The sequence below is a fragment of the Pongo abelii genome, chromosome 5, assembly GCF_028885655.2.
Source record: "Pongo abelii isolate AG06213 chromosome 5, NHGRI_mPonAbe1-v2.0_pri, whole genome shotgun sequence".
Lineage (NCBI taxonomy): Eukaryota > Metazoa > Chordata > Mammalia > Primates > Hominidae > Pongo > Pongo abelii.
Window position 1 is genome coordinate 6,106,473 of NC_071990.2, and position 20,641 is coordinate 6,127,113.

Genomic DNA, 20,641 nt, shown 5'->3' on the forward strand with positions numbered 1-20,641 from the left:
ACCAACGAGAACCAAGACACAACATACCAGAATCTCTGGGACACATTCAAAGCAGTGTGTAGAGGGAAATTTATAGCACTAAATGCCCATAAGAGAAAGCAGGAAAGATCCAAAATTGACACCCTAACATCACAATTAAAAGAACTAGAAAAGCAAGAGCAAACACATTCAAAAGCTAGCAGAAGGCAAGAAATAACTAAAATCAGAGCAGAACTGAAGGAAATAGAGACACAAAAAACCCTTCAAAAAATAAATGAATCCAGGAGCTGGTTTTTTGAAAGGATCAACAAAATTGCTAGACCGCTAGCAAGATTAATAAAGAAAAAAAGAGAGAAGAATCAAATAGATGCAATAAAAAATGATAAAGGGGATATCAACACCGATCCCACAGAAATACAAACTACCATCAGAGAATACTACAAACACCTCTACACAAATAAACTAGAAAATCTAGAAGAAATGGATAAATTCCTCAACACATACACCCTCCCAAGACTAAACCAGGAAGAAGTTGAATCCCTGAATAGACCAATAACAGGAGCTGAAATTGTGGCAATAATCAATAGCTTACGAACCAAAAAATTTAGTCCAGGACCAGATGGGTTCACAGCCGAATTCTACCAGAGGTACAAGGAGGAACTGGTACCATTCCTTCTGAAACTATTCCAATCAATAGAAAAAGAGGGAATCCTCCCTAACTCATTTTCTGAGGCCAGCATCATCCTGATACCAAAGCCAGGCAGAGATACAACCATAAAAGAGAATTTTAGACCAATATCCTTGATGAACATTGATGCAAAAATCCTCAATAAAATACTGGCAAACAGAATCCAGCAGCACATCAAAAAGCTTATCCACCATGATCAAGTGAGCTTCATCCCTGGGATGCAAGGCTGGTTCAATATACGCAAATCAATAAATGTAATCCAGCATATAAACAGAACCAAAGACAAAAACCACATGATTATCTCAATAGATGCAGAAAAGGCCTTTGACAAAATTCAACAACCCTTCATGCTAAAAACTCTCAATAAATTAGGTATTGATGGGATGTATCTCAAAATAATAAGAGCTATCTATGACAAACCCACAGCCAATATCATACTGAATGGGCAAAACCTGGAAGCATTCCCTTTGAAAACTGGCACAAGACAGGGATGCCCTCTCTCACCACTTCTGTTCAACATAGTGTTGGAAGTTCTGGCCAGGGCAATTAGGCAGGAGAAGGAAATAAAGGGTATTCAGTTAGGAAAAGAGGAAGTCAAATTGTCCCTGTTTGCAGAAAACATGACTGTATATCTAGAAAACCCCATTGTCTCAGCCCAAAATCTCCTTAAGCTGATAAGCAACTTCAGCAAAGTCTCAGGATACAAAATCAATGTGCAAAAATCACAAGCATTCTTATACACCAATAACACACAAACAGAGAGCCAAATCATGAGTGAACTCCCATTCACAATTGCTTCAAAGCGAATAAAATACCTAGGAATTCAACTTACAAGGGATGTGAAGGACCTCTTCAAGGAGAACTACAAACCACTGCTCAAGGAAATAAAAGAGGATACAAACAAATGGAAGAACATTCCATGCTCATGGGGAGGAAGAATCAATATCGTGAAAATGGCCATACTTCCCAAGGTAATTTACAGATTCAATGCCATCCCCATCAAGCTACCAATGACTTTCTTCACAGAATTGGAAAAAACTACTTTAAAGTTCATATGGAACCAAAAAAGAGCCCGCATCACCAAGTCAATCCTAAGCCAAAGGAACAAAGCTGGAGGCATCACACTACCTGACTTCAAACTATACTACAAGGCTACAGTAACCAAAACACCATGGTACTGGTACCAAAACAGAGATATAGATCAATGGAACAGAACAGAGCCATCAGAAATAATGCCACATATCTACAACTATCTGATCTTTGACAAACTGGAGAAAAACAAGAAATGGGGAAAGCATTCCCTATTTAATAAATGGTGCTGGGAAAACTGGCTAGCCATATGGAGAAAGCTGAAACTGGATCCCTTCCTTACACCTTATACAAAAATCAATTCAAGATGGATTAAAGACTTAAACGTTAGACCTAAAACCATAAAAACCCTAGAAGAAAACCTAGGCATTACCATTCAGGACATAGGCATGGGCAAGGACTTCATGTCTAAAACACCAAAAGCAATGGCAACAAACGCCAAAATTGACAAATGGGATCTAATTAAACTCAAGAGCTTCTGCACAGCAAAAGAAACTACCATCAGAGTGAACAGGCAACCTACAAAATGGGAGAAAATTTTCGCAACCTACTCATCTGACAAAGGGCTAATATCCAGAATCTACAATGAACTCAAACAAATTTACAAGAAAAAAACAAACAACCCCATCAAAAAGTGGGCAAAGGACGTGAACAGACACTTCTCAAAAGAAGACATTTATGCAGCCAAAAAACACATGAAAAAATGCTCACCATCACTGGCCATCAGAGAAATGCAAATCAAAACCACAATGAGATACCATCTCACACCAGTTAGAATGGCAATCATTAAAAAGTCAGGAAACAACAGGTGCTGAAGAGGATGTGGAGAAATAGGAACACTTTTACACTGTTGGTGGGACTGTAAACTAGTTCAACCCTTGTGGAAGTCAGTGTGGCGATTCCTCAGGGATCTAGAACTAGAAATTCCATTTGACCCAGCCATCCCATTACTGGGTATATGCCCAAAGGACTATAAATCATGCTGCTATAAAGACACATGCACACGTATGTTTATTGCAGCATTATTCACAATAGCAAAGACTTGGAACCAACCCAAATGTCCAACAATGATAGACTGGATTAAGAAAATGTGGCACATATACACCATGGAATATTATGCAGCCATAAAAAATGATGAGTTCATGTCCTTTGTAGGGACATGGATGAAATTGGAAATCATCATTCTCAGTAAACTATAACAAGAACAAAAAACCAAACACCACATATTCTCACTCATAGGTGGGAATTGAACAATGAGAACACATGGACACAGGAAGGGGAACATCACACTTCGGGGACTGTTGCGGGGTGTGGGGAGCGGGGAGGGATAGCATTGGGAGATATACCTAATGCTGGATGACAAGTTGGTGGGGGCAGCGCACCAGCATGGCACATGTATACATATGTAACTTACCTGCACATTGCACACATGTACCATAAAACCTAAAGTATAATAATAAAAAAAATAAATAAAGTAATTAAACAACAAAAAAAGATATTCAAGGCTACTATGAACACCTTAACGCACATAAACTATAAAATCTGGAAGAGATGGATAAATTCCTGGAAAAATACAACCCTCCTGGCTTAAGTCAGGAAGAATTAGATATCCTGAACAGACCAATAACAAGCAGTGAGATTGGAATGGTAATTAAAAACTTATCAACAAAAAAATGTCCAGGAACAGACGGATTCACAGGAGAATTCTACCAGACATTCAAGGAAGAACTGGTACCAATCCTTTTGACACTATTCCACAAGATAGAGAAAGAAGGAACCCTCCCAAATTCATTCTATTAAGCCAGCATCACCCGAATACAAAAACCAGGAAAGGATATAACCAAAAAAGAAAACTACAGACCAATATCCTTGATGAACACAGATGCTAAAATCTTTCACAAATACTAGCTAACTGAATCCAACAACGTATCAAAAAGATAATCCACCATGATCAAGCGGGTTTCATACCAGGAATGTGGACATGGTTTAACATACACAAGTCAATAAATGTGATACACCACATAAACAGAATTAAAAACAAAAATCACGTGATCATCTCAATAGATTCAGAAAAAGCATTCAACAAAATCCAACATTGCTTTATCATTAAAACTCTCAGCAAAATCAGCATACAAGGGACATACCTTAATGTAATAAAAGCCATCTGTAACAAACCCACAGCCAACATAATACTGAATGAGGAAATGTTGAAAACCATTTCCTCTGAGAACTGGAACAAGACAAGGAGTCCCACTCTCATCACTCCTCTTCAACATAGTACTGGAAGTCCTAGCCAGAGCAATAAGATAAGAGAAAGAAACAAAGGACATCCAAATAGGTAAAGAGGAAGTCAAACTGTCACTGTTTGCTGACGATATGATTGTTTACCTTGAAAACCCCAAGGACTCCTCCAGAAAGCTCCTAGAACTGATTAAAGAATTCAGTAAAGTTTCCAGATACAAGATTAATGTACACAAATCATTAGCTCTTCTATACATCAACAGTGACCAAGTGGAGCATCAAATCAAGCATTCAGCCCCCTTTTACACACATTGTCAAACATGAAGTACTTCAGGGAATATAGTACCTATCATAACCAAACTATTAATACTTGAAAAGTGATATCAAAATAATTAGGGGCTGAGTCAAACAAAGAACCCAGGAACAGAGACTCTGTGATAACAGATTCAGGGGTGAGAAAAATCTACGTAAGTTAAGCATCTTTGGGATTTACAGTTACAGATGAATTTTAAAACTTGATAATATAAAAACAATAATCATCCTAAGAAAAAAGGAGAAAGAGGAGAGGAACAGTAAAAATAGTAATGTTTTAGTATGTTGGTCTCTCAGTTAATTGATACCATCTAACATTAAAGTATAATGTAAAAGTACATAATTACTTTATTCTTTTAATGGTTTTTATAATTTTTAATAACTTTAGGGAGACCTGTTAAGAAATGATATCTCTTGTAGTGAAGAAATATTTATTTGAAGTTTAATAATTTCTTCTGTTGCAGTTTAGTTTCTTTCTTATTGAAGTAAAATTTAATAAAACTTAAAATTAAATAGAATTTGGGTACAATTATATGTAATACTTTTAAATTAAGTAGCATGACACCATTTGGTATAAATACAAACAGATGAATGTAACACAATAGAGAACACAGAAATAGACTCACACAAATACAGTTAATCAATTTGTGATAAAGTTGCAAAGGAAATTTTATGGATAAAGGATAATCATTTCAAAAAATGGGGTGGCATCAATTGGATATTCATATGCAAAAATATGAGCTTTGACTCATACCTTGCACCATATGTAAAAATTAACTCAAAATGAACCTTAGACCTAAATATAAAACCTAGAGTTATATAACTTCTAAAAGGAAGCAAAGGAGAAAATTGTGTGATCTTAGGTTAGGCAGTTTCCCTAGATAAAATATGAAAAGCATGATCCCTAAAAAAATGTGTAAATCAGACTTCATAAAAATTAAGAACTTTTGCTCTTTGAAAGGCCCTGTGAAGAGAATGAAAAAATAAAACTAAAGTGGAAGAAGATATTTGTAAATCCTTTGATTAAAAAAAAAAACTTGTATCCAGAATATGTAAAGAACACTTGAAACTCAATAGTGAGAAAACAAACACAACCTTAAAACAAGAGAAAAATATTGGAACAGATATTCCATCAAAGAAAATACGTGGGTGGCCAATCACAACAAAAGATGCTCAGTATCATCAGCCATTAAGGAAATGCAAATCAAAACCACAGCAAGGTAACATTGGACATCTATTTAAAAGTCTAAGACTTTTTAAAGACTGATCATGTGAAATGTCCGGGAGGATATGGAACACTTGAGACTCTCATATGCTGCTGGTGGGGATGCAAAATGCCCATCCACTTTAGGAAACAGTTTGGTAGTTTCTTAAAAATTAAACCTATGTTTAGCTTATGACCCAGCCACCTCACTCCTAGGTATTTACCTAAGAGAAATAAAAGCTTATGTCTATACAAAGACTTTTACTAAAGTCTTCCAAGCTAAAGTTTCTGGCTTTATTTGTAAGAGGCAAAAACGGAAAATGGCCTAAATGTCCATCCACAAGTAAATACATGGGCAAATAGTGATTCATCCATACAATGAAACACTACTACTCAGCAATAAAGAGGAATGAACTACTGAAACAAAAAACAGCATGGATGAAGCTCAGAATACAGTAAGGAAGCATAAAAGAAGCCTCACAAAGAGTAGTACATATTGCATGAGTATATTTGTGTAAAAGTCTAGAAAACACAAATCAATGTATAATGACAGAAGGCTGAGCAGTGATGGGGGATGGTACACAAAGCAGGGAGTGGTTTAAGGAAGAAATTACAATAAGGAAACTTTGGGGGGCAATGGATGTATTCATTATTTTGATTTTAGTGTATATGGGTACATATACATGTCAACATTATCCAATTGTACATTAAGTATGCACATTTTATTGTCAACTATGTCTCAATAAAGCTGTGAAAATCAATGAAGACTTTTAAATTAAACCAGCATCTATAGTATAATATTATCTATGATTTTAAAATTATTTCTCCTGTATAATTCAAAGAATAGAAATAGCCTTAAAACATGACCTGTACTGGACTTCTGTTTAATTTTGGTCATTGGAATATGAGCAGATTCTAACTTGATACTGAAAAATAAAGAAATGTGACATTTCTTGGTTCTTCAATTTCCTGTAGCACAGATCTTTACATTTTGTATAGTTACTATTTCTTTCCGCTTTTTAAAAAAATATGCAAGGGTATTTTTCTCCTCTGTGCACATTTTATATGGCTATGATGAAATGACTTTTCTCTGTTATAAACCTATTATATTCCATTAAATTTCATTGTTAAAAGTTATGTCCTCATAAAGGCTAGGATTTCCATAACTCTTTTAGAAAATAGTCTTATACCTAATTTTGTCCATAATAGTTTCTCAAAGACCATTGGAAATGAATTTTGATGTTGGGTAACATGAACTAACATCAAAGGACTAGTGTTACATTTGGCAAGGAGAAGAATTATTTCCTGTAGAAAATCATTTCCAGGTTTTGTGAACCACAAATCCCCAGCTACAGTGTGATGGTGACCAGACTTAATCACAGGTGGAAGTGGTGTGGTGGATGTCAAACTGTGCTTCATGACATGCTAGAGTTTTGCAAAAGAATCTCAGTAGTTATGGTGTTGTGGGGTGGGGCAGGTGAGAACTGAATGTTGATAGTCAAGGCTGCAGTCACCGCTTTTCTTGAATAATAGCTGCTCTGCTTTTTCTCTTTTATGTATTTGGATTTAATTTCTATTTGAAAAAATTGTTCTAAAAAATAAAATTTAAAAGGTCACAGTTCTGGGAATGTAGAGATCTGTTTTTGTGCCTGCTCTGCCATTTGCCAAGTTATGTTGTAAGGATAGGAAGGGAGATGAGCTGAAGGTCAAGTACTCAGGTTATTCCATGGGCAGGCATCCCAGAAAATGCACAAGAAAAAAGAAATAGGGTAGCAGCAATTCTATTTCTTCCCTTGCCTGGCTCCTCATCCTTGATTTTTTTCTGGGCTTTCATGGCACTTACAACAGCCAGGGTCCCATACTTGGTCCAAAGGAAAGGAAAATCATCTACCATCTCTTTGGTTTTTCATAGTGGTTTGCTTAATAACAAGCTGTTTTCTGCCTTGTTGTTGCTGAAAATGTTATTCTCGCTCCCTGGAATGTCCATCCACATTCAAACCTCTTCTTTACCTGGTGCCCTATTGATCCTTTAAAACTCAGCTGGTTTCACTCTGGGAATCTTTACTTATCACCTTGATTTGGATGTCCTTACTCTTTGATCACATAGTACTCTTTGCATAGTACTATCCATTTATCACATTGTATTGTGTCATTGGTTAGACTGTCTGTTCTTTTACCAGACTTCATGTTCACAGAAGGAAGAAAGGCACTATGCTGTTTTGACTTTATATTCCCAGGGCTAGCACAGAGTGGGAAATCAGTAAGTTCTGTTGAATGAATGGATATGCTATCACCGGAAGATGACTATAGGCTACCTTTTAATACTTCTTTAATAGATCAAGACAATGGGATAGTTAGAATGCCAATAGGCATTTCATTAAAGCTGGCAAGTTGTTTCCAAAATTTACATAGCAATACAAAGGATCTAGAATAATTAAACGTAATATTGAAAAAGAAGAACAAAGATGAATAACTACCTGATTTGAAGGTTTACTAGAGGAAAGCAGTCAAAAAGGCAGTGTGGTATTGTCATAAGGACATACATATAAACTAATGAAACAGAAAAGGGAGTCTAGAAATAGATCCATACTCATGTAGACATTTGATTTCCAACAAAGTCACCAAAGCAATTCAATGAAGAAAATGACAGTCTTTTCAACAAAGAAATTCTTTGCAACAAATGAAAGCCTTTCCAACAGTCTTTTCAACAAATGCTGGTGGAACAAATGGATAAATTTGGAAAAAATAAGATTTGATCCCTACCTCACACAACACCAAAAGGTAACGCAAAATGGATCATAGACCAAAATGTAAAAGTTCAAATTATAAAGCTTCAAAAATAAAACATAGGAGAAATAGTGGCAAACATGGGCAAATAGTGATTCATGTGAAAGTCTTCATGTGGAAAGAACATCTACTGGGGATGACTATTAAAGAACAATGAAAAAATTTGATTTTATAAAATTTAAAAACTTTTGTTACTTAAAATATGCCATTTATAAAATATAACTACAAGCCATAGTTTGGGGAAAATATGTTCTATACATATCTGACAAATGAGAGGTATATACACAGAGCAACTATAACTTAATAATAAAAGTACAAAGGACCCAATAAGAAAATCAGTAGACTTGAAAACATGCTGCATATACATATATATATATATATATATAGAGCCAATAAATATATTAAAAGATGCTCAACATCATTAGCCATCAGGAAAATGAAAATTAAAACTACAATGAAATGCCACTATATACCCATTTGATTGGTTAAAATTAAAAATGTTCAAGACATCAAGAATAGGTGAAGCTGTGGAGAAACTGGAACTCACATACATTGCTGGCAGGAATGTAAAACAGTAGAGCTGCTTTGGAAAACTAGCCAATTCTTATAAAGTTAAATATATACACACTTTCTGATCTAGGCATGCTCTCTTTAGCTATTTACTCCAGATATATGAAAACACATACACAAAAACACTTGTACAAGAATGTTTATAGTAACTGTATTCATAATAGCTTCAAATTGGAAACATCTTAAACATCCATCAATAGGTGAATGGATAGACAAATTGTGATATACAATGCAATAAAATACTTCTTAGTAATGGTAAGGAAAGCATTGAAAACACATGCAACAATTGATGGAGTAAGAGAAGTCAGCCCTATTTCTACCATCTGAATCCATTTATGTAAAGTTTAAGAATAGACAAATGTAACCCATTGCAAGAAATCAGAATAGTAGCTACCTAATGAGGTGGGGATTGACTGGAAGAAGCACGAGGGAAACTTCCAAGCTTGTGGAAATGTCTATATTTTGATTGGGGTGGTGATTATTCCAATCAAAAGTCATTGAATTGTGCATTTAATATCCATGATTTTTTACTGTATGTAAATTTTACTTCAATTCAAAAAAACCCTGTAACTAACCGTAATGAATAGTATGAAGCATATAACTACTGATATATGAATGTCCTTTGGTATATATATGACCCAAGCTCTGACAGGGGTGGGTAATTAGACTCATTTTTCATGATAACTATGACCACAGGAAATTATTAACCTTGTCTCTCTTAGTAACTGAGGATGCTCATTTGGCCAAAACATATTTTACTAATTGACAATAATGAGAGAAATAAGCAAATGTGGACTGAGAGAGAGAAACTGAGATTTCAAGGTCTCCAAGTGTGGCCTGCTGTTTTCATTGCCATACCACTGCTGCATGGTGTAGAGCTGGCATAGAACAGGCCTCCAAAAATATCTGAATTAAAGGAATGGACGTATGAGAGAGGGAAAAATGCAGAGCAGGAGGAGGAAAAAGAGAAGGATTTCACGGGAGGAGAGAGGGGAAAGAAAGACGGTATGAAGGGAACCCAAGGTGCATGAAGCTGTGCATATCCTAAAGGGCTGAGCTGGCTTTGCTTTGCTCCTTTGCTATCCATCTATCCTGGGGATGCTGGCCCCAGGAGACCAGAGCAGCACCAACTGCTCAGCTTGGAGGGAGTGCTGTAAAGCATCCCTGTGCTTCAGAAATAGCCTGTGTGATTACAAAATAGCTGCAGCATTGAAACCTCATTCCAGGAAGCAATCCAGGGAAAGCAGACATTTAGATTGCCCATGATTATCACATTCAAGAGATGGCTTGTAATAAATGTCTGTTTTTCTCCAAAAATATGGGGTGAAGAGGCATAAGAAATGTAAGCTTAATAATTGAGAAACCAAGCTGTTTGAGCACAAATGGAAACTTCATTACACTGCTGGCTTTTACCATAAGAGAAAAAAGATAATGTCTGAGCAGTTCATTGTCCCCCCACTACCCCCACCTGAAAGAGAAGGATTGAATCAGACAGGGCATGTAAAAGGCATTATATCTGTATCCAAGGAGCTCATGTGACCTGGAGAGAGGACAGACAGAGGACAAATCCAGGGGAAATAGAACATTGTGTGTGAATTAGTGGGGCCAGGCAACTCATGACCCACCCCCAGTGCTACCAGCAACCTTGGATAAAGTTACTTAACTTCCTGATACCTCAGTCTCTCCACCTGCACTTTGGTTATTTATGGAATGGATTTATGCAGTTTCTCAAAAGTGGCTATGAAGATACTTTCTGCTAGATAAATTCTATTTTCCCACTGGCTTCCAATATATTTGTCAATTTTTAAAAAATCTTCAACAAACAAATGAAAATCCCCAGTGAATAAGGTGACCTTATGGTATTGTTTACTTTGAATACATTAGAGAATTGCTTTGAGTCTGTACCTCCCATTCATCATTGAATTCCCTGGGTCATTTTAGAATCATAGAAACGACTTTCATTCTTAGAAATACCTTGACTTTAATGGTTTTCTAAAAAGTCTTTTTAGAGTTGGTAATTTAGTACTTTACTCTGTTGGACTACAGTAACACTCTCCATTAATATAAATCAGTGGATTCTCCCGAAGTTGTCACCCTGAGAGCTGCTACTAATTGATATGTATTACAATTGGAAAGGTTGCAAGGAACACCAGAGGCTTCTGCCTTTTTCTGCTGTTCCAAACTGACTAATTTCATTCCTGACATGAATCATAGAAAGAGACAATAACACTTTTAAATAAAAGCTGATAGGGTTGGAGACCCAGAAGCTCTAGATGGAGACTCAAGTCCATGATGGAACCTACATCTGGCAGTGGTCACCACCTGGGGAATTTTGACCTCTAGGCATCTGTGGGTTAGCAATGCAGGTATGCTGTTGTCACTTTTATAAAAGACCAGATGGAAGTTGTATCTTTACCCCCATAAAGTGACACCGAATCATATTCAGTGTGGTCATACTCACTATCTGGTAGAGATGATTACCATCACCACCACCACCATTAGAAGTTCCCATTGGCAGTTATATAAATCTGACACAAGAATGGGGTAACAAGGTATTATTACATAATCATGATTTGTTTTGATAGATGAACTTTTTCAAAAAATAAAATCCATATGGGTAAATGTGAAAAAGTTCCTTGGTGATTTAGAAAGGCCAAAGACAATGCCCATTGAGCACCTGGGTCCTTAGATGTATCTACGACCGTTCACTCCAAAAAAAGGGGTTTAAGCTGCTTTATAAACCAAAGGATGGGTTAGATATTGCTTTGTAATTAAAATTTTTCTTAATAAAACTGTTATGAAAGTACATTGTGACTAGTCTGTATGATCAAGGAATAAACTTCAGAAATAAATACAAACTTTATATATTTATTTCTGTCTTTACAGTTCATTTGGAATGACTCAGGCATGAAATTTCTAATCAAAGTGAACTTTTAAATGTAATCTGAATATTTATAATTAAGGTTTGTTGCATGAAGAGGTTTGCTCAACGTGAAGCTTCCCATAAGATGACCAAGTAAACAACTGAAAGAAAATTAACAAAACATGGTTTTATAGTAAACCCCCCCTGTGGAGTTGCTTGGCAAGATATCAAAGTAGTTATGTCATTACTGTCTTTTTCATGCATGGAAAGAAAAAAATCTTTCTAAATACTGGGACAAAAAGAAGGGGAGGAAAAGATGGACAAAGGGAAAATAACTTTATTTCCTGTTTATCTGTAGGATCACAGATGCATGAGGATCAGAAGCACTAAAGTCCATTTCATCTCAAAGGTCTACAGTCATTCATCTTGTACTGCATCCTAGAAAAATCCAGGACCTACTCCGAATTGTGGTCAGTTTGATTTACTAGCTGAAGTTCAAGATTTTTTTATAATGCTAAAGAGTACATCGAACATCGATTGGTTAAAAAAGTTTAGTCATGAGTTAGTTCCCAAAAGGCATAGTCAGAGCAAAGTATTAATGGGGATTAATGATGGCATTGTGGTTCGATATTAGCAAAAGGCCAGGGTTAAAAATAAATGTGTACATCTCAAGGGAAGCTGGAAAGTCCAGGATGGCAGCAGTACAAACACTGAAATTTAAAAATATGTAACTATATTGACATTTTTTTCTCTCCTCCTACCTTCCTAATTTTCTCATTAATATTACCTTTTTTCTTACTGCAACCGAATCAGAATACCATGGAATCAAGTAACTGTAAATGTTGAGATCCTATGGAATAAACTTCAGTTGTGTCAACCTTAGTTTTCTCAACTGCAAAACAAACAAGCCCCCAGAAGAGCAAATAACCCCCTACTACATTTTTCTTCAGTGCTTATGGTGACTAGCTGTTTGTATATAATTTCCACCATGGAGAAAGGGTTTCTTCAAATAATAGCATGGTTAGTTATTACTGTGGGACCTCAGACATTCTTCTATCTTTTGATCCAATGTTTAGTCCTGGGAAACCTTTGAGCTACATTTGAGAGATTTGCTTTCCCATACAATCCTATGCTTATTTCCATCAGAGAATTTGCCATGCTGAGGTAAAATTTTCTATTTACTAGTCTGTATTCTCTGTTAGACTGTAAGCTCTGTGAAGGCAGAAACTTAATTTTGTTCACAATTGTACTCCAGTGTTCAGACTGGTAGACTGCCATAAACATTTGTTGAATAAATGAGTAAATACTGAGTGTTTTACCACCATCATCACCACCACCACCACCACCACCATCATCGCCATCATAAATCACCACCACCACCACATTACCACCATCACCACCACTATCACCATCACTACCACCACCATCACTCCTACCATCACCACCACCATCACCGTCACCATCTCCACCACCACTACCATCATCATCATCATCACTATCACCACCATAATCACCATCACAATCACTATCACCACCACCGTCACCACTACCACCATCACTACCTCCTACCATCACCACCATTATTATCACAATCACTATCACCACCACCGTCACTACTACCAACATCACTACCTCTATCACCACCACCACCATTATCATATCATATTTGGTACCTGATCTTCTTTGGAAGTTCATTCTCCAGGGTCCCAGTGCCTATGGCTATTTAAAATCCTCTGATACCTTTCTTCACTTATTCCCCATTTTCAATAATTTGCCTCATATGGGCTCCATTCCCTTGGGGCTCTGTTCTTTTCTAGGAGATAGCAACTCAATCTGATATAATTATTGTGTTATTGGCAATAACGTGTTGATAGTGGCCCTCTAAGGTAATGTGATCTGAGAGTAAGGACAATATCTGGTTTCAGCTCAGCCATTTATTTGCTGTGTGACTTTGAGTGAGTGACATCACTTCCAAGGGCTTCTGCTTCCTCACCCAGAAGACTCTTGGAGAGCCCTCCCCATTGCACATGCTGGTTCTGCATATGTTTCAACACAGATCCTCCACTGGTAATGCCTTAACCTACTGGAGCAAATATGGATGGAGGTGGTATATGTAGGTGTGTCACAGTGAATAACGAGCCGTTATCTGCAGTAGCGGCAGTCTTTGCAGAAGCAGCTGCATCTCCTTGGGGGAAATTCTCTGCCCATAGTTGCTGCTAGATCCTATCAGTCAGGAGGCAGGAACAGGCATGGACAGGTAACCACCTCGCAGTAATGCTAGGCGGTTGCACAGCCTTCCCTTTTCCCCAGAACCATGCTGCCCTTGTCACAATATGTCATGGCCCACCTTCTTTGATAGTCTGACTCGAGGCTCGGAGTCCACGTCTGGCTTACTCACAGAAACTTGAGGCTAGCAATAGAATGCTTTATTAATGCCAAGTGAGTGAAGTAAGTGTTCGGATGGCACAAAGTTAAGCATTCTTCTTAGCTTTCTCTGGCAATTTTCCTGGTAGGAACTGTCACATCAGAAATGCATTGGAAGGAAAAATGCAATCAAGCAATGCAATTTAAAGGAAGAAGTATAATTGTGGGCAAGTTTCTTCATTTTTTCTAATTGTTTCTTTTTTTCTTTTCTCTCTTAAATCATCTGCAGTATAGCTTGGTAAAATGCACCACTCAGTATTTAAAGGAGTCTAAGCAAAAGTTAACTTATGTAAGGTTATAACATCTCAGGCCTAATCTCTAGATGATGAGAATACAGGATTTTGGACTTGCTTTCTCCTGGGAAACTCCAATAGCCCCAGGCTGTCCAGATTGTCATAACTTTTCCTACTTTTACATCAAAGTGAAATAACAGCAACTCAATATAAGAACAAGGGAAGTTACTGAATGTGTAAAGGAAAAAATAGAAGAAAGGAGAACACTATTTTGAAGAATAAAAGAATATTCTTGCTGCCAATGTGGTTTGAGTACAGAAACAAAATTCACTTTAAAGACAAAGATGCGAGGCCAGCAGAGGTTAGTTATTTACCCTGGGTCACATAGTAAGTTAATAGCACAACCAGAATCAAGGTCTGAACTCTTGACATGAGCTGAGTCGCTTCCCATATGATGCTGCCTTCACTTTCTTTTCAGTCAAGGATGAAAACCAGCAGGTTTTGAGTGGGTTAGGAAGACAGATTCGCTATGCAGGTGAGAAGAGAGTGTTACTTACATTCCACAGGCAGAGAAACTGAGTCACAGAGGGGTTTAGTGCTGTGGTCCTCACTAAGGGTGATTTTTACCCCCAGTGGACATTTGGTAATATGTGGAATCAGTTTGAGTTGTCACAACTGGTAAGGGAACAGTTATGACAACTTGCATCCCTGGGTAGAAGATAGGGATGTTGTTAAACATTCTACACAGGACAGCCCTCTACAACAAACAATTACCCAAGGTCACAGACAATAAATATAAATATACTGAACAATAAATATTTTTATCTGGGGATTGTGCACCTTTTGAGATGGAGTTTTACTCTTGAGTGCAATGGTGTGATCTCGGCTCACCACAACCTCTGCCTCCCGGGTTCGAGCAATCCTCCTGCCTCAGCCTCCTGAGTAACTGGAATTACAGGCATGCACCACCATGCCTGGCTAATTTTTTGTATTTTCAGTAGAGATAGGGTTTCTCCATGTTGGTCAGGCTGGTCTTGAACTCCTGACCTCAGGTGATCTGCCCGCCTCGGCCTCCCAAAGTGCTGGGATTACACGCGTGAGCCCCCGTTCCTGGCCCAAATTCAGATTCTTATTATCATTGAAAGTTTGCACAATTTGGGTTATCGGTGCTTTTCTCAACATGCACCCACCTGTTTCCTGAAAACTCCTTGCCAACCTTCAGTGCTGGACTTGTCCTTGACCACAGTAAGCAAATTCGTCTTTGGGGCCCCAGTCATGTGCTCTGCATCTTGTCCCCACCCAGCTCCACTCTCTCCAGATACCCAGCAAAGACTGGTCTGCTCATCCTCACTGTTTCCTGGCAGCAAGTGCCCTCAGGAAAGTTCTGCCTTCCTTCACTCTCACCTGGGGGTGAACTGAGGTCTATGTGCTATTTCTTCTGGAGAGTCCACATGCCACCTATACTGCTGCTCTGGCATTTGCAACCTGCGAATGGGATTTCTAGCCTCTATGACCAGGCTGGGAGGTGTTTGAGAGGAATTCAGAACAACTCTGCACCAGCCTCTGTTTTACCTGAGGCCTGGGCCCAGCCCCTGAGAAAACACACACAGCTCTGTCACCCTGCAACAGGGTTCTGGCTAGGAGTCCACAACTTCAAAACATTTTCTGGTGGGCTCTCTAAGCACATCTTTTCATACTAATAAAGTCAAATCATTCATTGAGAAATTTAAAGATTTTTTTGTCTTTGTTCTTTGTTTAACTGCATTCAGAAGTTTCATGATAGATTTCCAGGATTTGTGAACAGGAGAGTATCTGCCTGAATGACCAAAGAATACTTGATTTTTCTTGTGTCACTTTTTAAATTGATTTTTGGAGGCTCAGTATTTTAGCTTTTAAAATTATTAAAACTGAACAGATTTTGGAAAGATTCACAGATGTATTCTAAGGTTTAAAGGAGCTAATAGAGGTGAAAGTGTTTTTGAAACCCATTGAACATTTTGTATATGTAAACAAGGGCGTGATGGAAATGGAAATGTTGCTCAAAATGTCTCAGGTCAGGGCCTCTACCCCTTAACACCCAAATTCTCCCCCTCCAAAAATAAAACCAAACCATTTTCCAAATGGATTTTCTCTGTCCAGTTTTAAATCTTTTAATTGGGATATAAATTTTCAAACTTAGAACTTCATAGGCTTTATATGATTAATAAAATCTCAAGGCAATTTGCATTAGGAGTATGTGTGCTTATTCAATAATTAACAGCTTCCGCTTAGCCAGCTCCCACCACAGACACATTAGGTTAACTGCTTCCTGCCTGCTTCTCTTTTGCACTGGCTTCTGTTAGGCAGTGATTTCTGACTTCTGGGTGCGTAAAAGTACACACAGTGTGTGAGTAAGCTTATGCTGATGAGTGTGCCATTTTAGAATGCTTAAGAAGGAATTAATTTAAATTTAACCACTGCTAGCTGTTGCTTCCTTTCTCACTGCAAAATTGTTATGGTAACTTCAAAGAAGAAAAAGAGAAATCTTGAGGGCAAAACAGTAAAAATAGTGATCAGATGCAGGTCTAATATATGTTTGTTATAAATGGTCATGACACTTTTGTAAACATTTCCCAAATTCAACATTCCCCCAAATCTTTGGAATTCACTGGCTTCCCATTATGGAATGTAAATGCACAGGAAACAAAACTGCCTTTACATGTAGGTTTCTACTTTCACTTTTTATGCTCCGCTGTTTCTTAAATTTACATGTAGCTTAGTTATTAATAAAATAAAAGCAACCATTCTTAAAAGCTAACCAGAAATTATATTTCATATCATTCTCAGTCTAATATTTTTATATTAACAATATTGATTTCATTTAGCTCAAAAGAATATACAAACCAAACTCAAACATAACATTCTTTCAAAAAGAGAATTTCTTAGAAAACTTAAGGAAATTGGTAATATAAGTATTTCTTTTTCTCAGTCTTTGATTGTTTGAAATACCACCCAACTTAACATTTCTTCAGAAATAATCTACTCTTCAGCCAGATTGGATATACTTCTCTGTACCAACATCTGGCTCTCCATGTTGGGTATGTTGATATAATCCAGGACTGCATGGGTCCTGGATATCCTATTTAATCCACATCCCATGCCTGGCCCCACCCTTCCCACTCATGGGATTTCTATCTCCTTTTTCAGAAAGTTGTTCCACTGCAGGATCTCTGCGTTCTCAAAGTTGTTTTAGGATATCCTGCAGAGAGCAGCATGGAAGATAGAAAACGTCTAGATTTGAAGTCAGCAGACCAGTGTTCTAGCTGCGGCTTTGTCACTGAAAGCTGTCCTTACCCTGCGTCCTAACTTGTAAAAGTGCATGAGTAATGCCTGCCTTACTTACCACACAGGATCCTGCAAAGAATCAATACCCACTTCATAAGTGAGAAAGCCCTACAGTGACACATCCTTGTGACAGGAGTTATGATGAGATGTAGCCATTCATTTCTTCACTCTTACTATCAGTGTGAAGATGGAGAAAAGCTGTGCCTTGCACATCTTCTGTGCACCTTGACGTTTGGTTGATCAACTGTTTGATTATAGTCATTGACATTTTTGTCATGATCACTCCTCAGTCTCTAGGCAAGGGGTTCTTAAGAATAACTGGTCTATAGTATCATTGCATCTATCATTGTTTGTCTGAAGCCAAAGAAACATACAGTATTGAGACGATAATTTTGTTTTATAGCACATGATAAGCTCAGAAAATTCCAGGAGCTATAACTGGGTGTCAGGAGCTAGAATCTTACAAATGAAAGTTTATTAAGTATAAGTCATCATTTCAGCAGCTGTTAATGAACTGGCATATATACTGAGGCAAATGATGGGTGTAATAGATTTTAGGTATCAGTAATTGCTGCTTACCATTGCAGACCCCACACGGCTGACTTTGATGGGATTCCCTCTTCCAGATAGGTCCATTTGTGCTCTGTCCATCACATACAGGCAAGTGTCCAGGATGCCATCTTCAAACTATTTGGAGAAAGAAAAACAAAGAGAAACTACTTAGTGTTCACTCTGCAAGCAAAATATTCTCTGATGAAAAATAACATGAAACCACAACCTAATGTTTAGAAATGTGTGTTTCCTGTATAGTGATCTCCCATAATCTTTAATATGAAATATTAAAGTAGAAGGAAAGAGACATCTTCTTTTGTTTTTCATTAAAGTGAATAAGAATATAAAAGCAAGCCAGAAACATAAACAGAAATACTAGAGAGTTGATATACTCAGGGATCATGAGCTGACTTGAAGTTCTTCAGAAAATGATTCAAGTTAATTTAGAAGGTCTTTTCAACATATTGGCTCCTGTACCCAAGAAGAAGGAATGAATGATTTACCAAAGTCAGGCCAGAGTCTTAGGACCTCGAAAGTAATGTGAATGCTTGTGCATTTCGAAAATAAGGAGCTCTCAGGTGTACCACAGGAAGGCGCTTCACACTACTTAGTTTGCACCCAAAATAGTAGGAGACCTCATATAGTGACTGTCCCTCTAAAGTTTCCCCTCTTCTGAGACAAGGTGGACCCCAGGATCAAGGAGAGGGCAGAAGGCTGCAGAAAGTAGATTACACTATCAAGGGAGGAGTCTGGTACCAGTTCAGTCTCCTTAGAAAGAACTGCTAGACACAGGCAATACCAGAATTTTCTTAAAAAGGAATAAAGATCAAATAGCAAGACAGGAAGATTTTACCTATACTGTACCTCACTGTAGTAAGAGATTTTCCTGAATAGAGAAACCTTGCGTGCTATCCACTCAAGTGCTTGTGACAGAAACTACAATCATAATGGCTAATTACCACACAATTCTTTATTCAGTCCAGTTAGAATACCCACTCTGGGTATATCCCAAACTGATGGGATGGATGCAGTAATGGGTAATTGCACTAGTTCTTCAGGTATGCAAATAGCTCAGTATTTTGATTCTTATTAAGCAGCTTCTCTCAGCTGTATTTGCTGGGCAGGATAGCAACTAACTAGAGAGTTAAGGAAATAGTCATAGAACTGATTGATTCCCTGCATCACTGTAAACATGCTTGGCTGGTTATTCTGGCCAAAGGACACACACCAATAGCCTCTTTGAGTGACAGAAGATATAGTCAAGTGACTGTGCTCCAGGGTGCCTACCCAAAGGCATGCTGGCGAGGAGTGCCCTGACTGGGCTTGGGAGACCTTTCCAGACCTCCTTGCTGCCCATCTTGATGACTTTTCCCCTTGTTAGCTATCTATAGATTGTCATATTTGGGCCATAAATAGAATCACCAGGCTAAAGGCTAGAACTTGGGGACCCAAGACAAGGGCATCAGGCAGTAGGCAGTATAGTTAAAGGTTGCATGTCACTGAGGAGGGGATGGCTTGAAACCAGGGAGTCAGGCAGGAATCCAAAAACAGGGGGTGCCAACGTAGCTCGTAGCTTGGCAGGACATCAGAAATGCAGGCGGGCAAGCCTGAGCACTGGGCATGTAATTCTCCGGAGCCAGGGAAGCTGTTCACAAAGCCAGGTAGGCAGGATGACACGGGTACTGGAGCAGTGGGTGAGGAACACAGGGAGATCCCATATGGAAGTCAAAGCAAGGCATCCGGAGCCAAGAAAGTACCCTGTGACCACCAGATTCCGTGAAAACTCCCTGCTGGATGCCCAGCGCAATGATGCACAGTTCCAGACATCCCAGCCAAAACTCCTGAGAAATGACATTCACCCCCTCTCATGTTGCTAATTAAAAATCATTTTGAAATCACAGGACTTGCATTCATTTATGGAAAATTGGTAAAATATCATTCATTTGCTCCATTGTTAAAGATACCAAACTGCAGTAGTTTGAATGACTGAACATCTTAAAGAAATGCCATTTGCTACTTCGTGTCTAGACAATAACTTGAGTTTGCAGCTGATAAAATCTTTCTATGTAAAAGCTCAGTGGTCCTTCCTTTGACGAAATGATAACACTCTTTTCTAATTAGCAGTACCCTTAGGCTAACACTTACAAAAAAAAAAAAAAAAAAGACGCTATTTCTTTGAATTGGGCACAACCCTTGCAGTATTCTTTGCATCGCTTTCAAAATACCTTTCTTTATAAGCCAGGTTGAACTAATGAGATTTCACTGTTCTAAGTGGCCAAAGCATTTCTCAATAGATCCACATTATTCATGGAATCTCTCATTTCTGTAACACTGTAATACCCAGAGATATGTGGTTTCAGCTGATAAATTATGTA

At 37.9% G+C, this 20,641-nt stretch overlaps 1 protein-coding gene across 2 annotated transcripts in view; it reads right to left on the minus strand.

The window, feature by feature from the left end:
• The window catches only part of F13A1 (coagulation factor XIII A chain), a 164,704-nt gene that overhangs the window by 79,669 nt on the left and 64,394 nt on the right, over positions 1–20,641 (minus strand). For both annotated transcript variants that reach the window (XM_024248827.3, XM_063725327.1), the window contains exon 7: positions 18,294–18,401. In XM_024248827.3, the coding sequence (XP_024104595.3) occupies positions 18,294–18,401 (108 nt within the window). The remainder of the gene's footprint in view (positions 1–18,293; positions 18,402–20,641) is intronic.